The 5,047-nt window shown below is 44.3% G+C and overlaps 1 protein-coding gene across 1 annotated transcript in view; it reads right to left on the bottom strand.

Annotated features, from left to right (window-relative positions):
- DHDDS (dehydrodolichyl diphosphate synthase subunit) overlaps window positions 1–2,131 on the bottom strand; it is a 42,692-nt gene extending 40,561 nt beyond the window's left edge. The window contains exons 1-2 of the mRNA XM_012811396.2: window positions 2,022–2,131; window positions 1,442–1,556 (exon numbers count right to left, since the gene is read on the bottom strand). Coding sequence (XP_012666850.1) covers window positions 1,442–1,504 — 63 coding nt within the window. The 5' untranslated portion in view covers window positions 1,505–1,556; window positions 2,022–2,131. The remainder of the gene's footprint in view (window positions 1–1,441; window positions 1,557–2,021) is intronic.
- Between the last annotated feature and the right edge of the window lie 2,916 nt (window positions 2,132–5,047).

Below are 5,047 nucleotides of genomic sequence, written 5' to 3'. Positions count from 1 at the left end.
GTTGTTTGGTGGGCTAGGGCTGGATTTGAACCTGCCACCTGGGGTGTACGTGGCTGGTGCCTTAGCCCCTTGAGCCACAGGCACCAAGCCCAAATAGCAGGATTTTTAAAAAATGTAAATGCCAGGAGCCATTTCAAAGCAAAGAAAAAAGATATATATATATATATATTTTTTTTTTTTTGTAGAGACAGTGTCTCATATTATCGACTCAGTAGAGTGCTGTGATGTCATAGCTCACAGCAACCTCCAACTCCTAGGCTTCGGTGATTCTCTTGCCTCAGCTTCCCAAGTAGCTAGGACTACAGATGCCGGGCTATTTTTTTGTTGTTGCAGTTCGGCCGGGGCTGGATTTGAACCCACCACTCTTGGTATATGGGGCCAATGCCCTACTCACTGAGCCACAGGTGTTGCCTGAAAAAATGTATTTTTTGAGCTAGACAAAACTTATTTGGTTTACAGTAGCTTTGGGTTGTCTACCATAGCAAAAATAAATCCTTTGCCTATTCTCTTCACTGCCAGCTTCCCCTGCATCTTTTTAGTGGAAGATGAAAAGATTTTTCTACTTTTGTTCCACAGATGTAGCTTTTATGAAAAAAATCTAGTCAAGTCATACAGCTTTTTCTTCCTAACAAGTCAGTTCATTTATTCCTTGAGGAGATACTTTCCATTTCCTGGCCTGCTTGAGATCACTTGGCATTTATGCATGAGTATGTTTGGGAGTATAACGCTTACTGACTAGCAAATTCACTATCACCTGCTGCTTTGCAGCCTGTCGCTAAAAACAAAACCAGGTTGACTGGCCCGAACCTCAAACCTGTCCTGGGAAGAGGATATAACACTGCTGTGATTCCTAGAGAAAAAACTGAGGGAAGATTTGTAGAAGTAAGAGAGGTGTAGGAAATGGAGTGATCATAATATTTAGATGGCTAAAAGACCAGCCCAACAATAATAATAATCAAGAACTGCTAGACATTGTGCTAAATGCTTTATATGTATGTTTTTTTTCATTCTCCTAACAACTCTACAGTTGTTAATGTCACATACTTAATAAACAATACGTTTTTGTTGGGACTTTCGCTCATGTTTGTCTGTATCCAGAGCCCAAATTCTTACCTGTGCTCTATTGTCAGGTCTAAGAAAGATTAATTATTCTATCTGAATTCAAAGAACAGTACTAGGAACAATGGCTCAAAGTTCCAGGGAAACAAATTTTAATTCTAAGAAAGGCTTAATCTATGCTGCCTAATGACATTGGTAGACTTGGGCTTCCTAAAAATGTTACAGTTAAGACAATAATCAACTAGAAATGTAGACTGGGAAGTTACCTTGCCACTCTAAGACTCCAACTTAACGTCATGAATTGTTCAACTTTACTAACAGATTTTGATACAGAGTTACTCAACTGACCAGAAAGCCAACTAGTACTCTGGGAACTGCTCACCTTTATGATGTTGGCACAGAATCGCTCCCAAAGTGATAACTCGCCTTCTTTTATCCATGACATAGTTCTTACCCGCTGAGAAGATCACCACAAAACAAGAGACAAGCCAGGTTACCTTGGATAAAGAAGAAAGAAAGTCACCAGGGCTTCCACGGATTCAACTGGACTATGGTGAGCTGCCAGCATTAAAATCCAAAGACATTGCTCTAAGCCTGTAAGAAAAAGCTGAGGGAAGAAGATTTGTAGAAGCAAGAGAGGTGTAGAAAATGGAGTGATCTACCCAGAGTTGTATAAGCCAATGTGACCTTTGGGGACAGAAACCTTTCCTTGGTCCTCCTGTCTTCATAGGTCTGCTCTCATTCCCTTTTTCTCAGTATCTGCGCTGACTTCTGGTCATCTAAGTCGGCTTCCTGCCACATCATGGTGCCCTCATCTTGATTCATTTTCTCCTTCTTCCTTCTCCATCTTCCCCCAAGCCATTTCCCACTCCGCGCTCCTAGTTACTATGCCATTCAGTTATCGTAGCCCCGCTCCCGCATACCTCTGAGGCCTCCCATCCAATCCTCAATTGTCCCCTTACCTCTACCGCAGCCGCCTCCCGCCCAGTCACCACTCACTCCTCGGGTTCTCCTCAGGAATCCACTGACACCTGATTCGCTCAGCTGGGTGCTTCCCAGCTGCTCCAGTAGATCCACACTTCCTCACGACGTGGCGCTAGAAGAGTACGTCATCTTTGGGCGCTGGACACGCCCCCTCTCGTCCCCTAGAGGGCGGGCCCTGCCCTGGGCCTGCAGAGCAGGGGAAGGCGGGGCGTGGCCGTCTCGGGCGTGCGGTGCGCGCGCTACCTCGCGGCGAAATAAAAACTTGGGCGCGGTGGTGCTCACGTGACCGAGGGGGCGGACGGCGGAGCTCCAGCCCACGTGCTGGGGAACCTGCGGAGCAAGGCGGGGCAGATCCCGGCTTGAACAGCCCAGAGGTCAGTAGACCCACAGAACCGGAGGACTCTCGAATATTCGCTGCGGAAATGCGCCACAAGGCAGGAATTAAGGAAGCTACGCCTCAAATTGAGGGGCTTCTGGGCCGCTGTCGGCCGTTTAGGACCGCCGAGAAATCGGGTAAGGCGGCATCTTGCTGTCTGGGCTTCGTTAGAGTCCTGATACAACAGTCTTGAAAATTAATTTTTACTGTTTCGTGTTTTATTTAGTGGGTTTTGTCATTTGGGAAGAAGTTCCTATTTCTTGCTAGTTTTGTAGACGGACTAAACATCGATCCATCTCGTGCCAATTTAAGGCACCCTGAAGGGTTTGCAGATTCCTAAGACCTACCCAAAGGTAGGAGTAAAAGGGGTAAGGTCACAGAAACCTCTGCCTAAGAATGACTTCTAAAATATCAGAAAAGCCATCAGTTAGATGTGACAGAGAAACTATTAGCTCAGTACCCAAACCGTTAAGAAAAAATTGTTGATGAGATTTTAGGCGCTAATTGACAAAATAAATTGGTAGTTCTCTTTTCTCAAAATCAAGAGAAGCAGGGGAATAAATTCTAATGCAATCAGTTTTTCTAGGCTCAATTTTTTGAATTAAATGGAACTTCACTTCTAGCAGTCTTCTAGGAGGCAGGGACCAGCCTGAGCCAGAGCAAGACCTGTCTACCAACAGTAGAAAAATTAGCTGGGCCTTGTGGAGGATGTCTATAGTTCCAGCTACTTTGGAGTGGCTGAGGCAGGAGGGTCACTTGAGCCTAGTTTGAGGTTGTGACTGCAGTCTATCCTGGATGAAGTAGAGACTGTCTTCAAAAAAAGAAACAGAATTTCAGTTTTCAGAGGAGGTACTTGTAGTATCTGACTTTGCATAAACTCAAGTCTCATCAAAGAAACAAGGCCAGGAAGAGTTGTTGCAGTTGTGATCCTGAATTCATCCACTCTTTCTGATGAAATGTTGAAGAGTAACATGATGAGAGAAAGACCTGAAAATGAGTATACTGTCTTAAGCTTTGCAACTTGGGGAGTAAATTTCAGCCTGGGATATTTCAATTTTGCAGGAAAACCCCTTATTGAAGCCCAGTAGTTTGTCAATTTTAGCTTTTGGTACAGTTGGTTAAGGGGCCACAGAGTCCCTGGTGTGGATATGTGTACCACATATATGTACTACCCTTGCTCTGATGTTGCCAGGTTTTAGGAGTTATACCAGTTTCCCTATATTTTTTTGTTAATACTTGGTTTGCCTCCAATCACTTCTTCCCCTTCTCTAAGGGCAGCAGTTCTCAACCTTCCAAATGCCATGACCCTTTAATGCAGCTCCTCATGTTGTGGTGACCCCCAACTATAAAATTATTTTCGTTGTTACTTCGGACTGTAATTTTGCTACTGTATGAATCGTAATGTAAATATCTGATATGCAGGAGACCTCCCCAGAAGGGTTGCAACACACAGGTTGACAACCCGTCTTAGGGGGAGGTATCTCAATAAAAAATTCAGTGTTCATTACAAGCCTGGCAAACTTGGGTTCAAAGAAAATGTGATTTAGCTTCTTAGTGAAATCTCTTCTGGCCTCAGTTTCTCCGATTCCATATCACATTTTATGTCCTTGGGGTACTGCAAGGGGTTAATTAAGATTTGTAAAGGACTTTGAGGAGTAGGAGACAAAGTGTTATTAGGGTCTCATGCCCCAAGCCCTGGCCTCATCCTTTTCATCCCAGCCAGTGGCATAGGCAACTCCATTCTTATGCATGCCAGACTCCTAATCCCCTCTTGAATGTGGCAACTTCCAAGGAAAGGGCTAGAGACTTAAGTAGAAACAAAAATCCACTGTAATGAGGTGCTAAGAGGACTGAACTTCCAAATTCCTAATAAAGTGGTGGGGAAAGAAAAACTTAATGGTTCTTGAGTGACTTCTGAATCCTTATCCAGGAAGGTGAGAACGATGGGAGGAGAAAAAAACATCTGACGGGAGTTAGACAGTTTCAGTACCAATAAGTCTTTATTTATTCATTGTATTTTCCCAGGGAAAGTAGAAGGGAGGGGAAGAGTCAGCATGTGTGCTACAAAATGATTAGAAAATGGGAAAAGAAGTACCCAGTACAGCAAAATCAACCATCAAATAAACACACCCCAGGATGGGGTCACCAAAGCCCAAGGGGGCTCAGTCTCCTGCAGTTCAGGAATGAGGGGAAGGGATCAGGAAAAGAACACACAAGTATAGGCTTTCCTGCCCTTCCTCCCCATAAATTCAAGATTTCACACAAAGCTTTGGTTTCTAGCAGTAAACATGGAGTTACATTCGTCCGTCTCCTACTAAACAATCTTGTGGCCACTTTGACATAAGTTTCTTGCACCTGTATAAAAGTTCCTGAGTGACTTGGATATACATTCATAATCTTGTTTGGTCTCCTGCCCCCACTTTCTATATTGAAGTCCCCCAATTGCTTCTCTCTACTTTAGGATTACAGATTAAGTAGGTTTGATCCATCCAAAATACAGCAGTGTTTCAAGTGTTCTTGAATCACTATCAAGAAATGGTCTTGGCTCGGCGCCTATAGCTCAACTGGCTAAGGCGCCAGCCACGTACACCTAAGGTGGTGGGTTCGAATCCCCAGCCCGGACCCGCC

The sequence above is a fragment of the Otolemur garnettii genome, unplaced genomic scaffold (assembly GCF_000181295.1).
Source record: "Otolemur garnettii isolate 467f Iridium unplaced genomic scaffold, OtoGar3 scaffold00156, whole genome shotgun sequence".
Taxonomy (NCBI): domain Eukaryota; kingdom Metazoa; phylum Chordata; class Mammalia; order Primates; family Galagidae; genus Otolemur; species Otolemur garnettii.
This window is presented reverse-complemented; position numbering and strand designations above follow the sequence as displayed.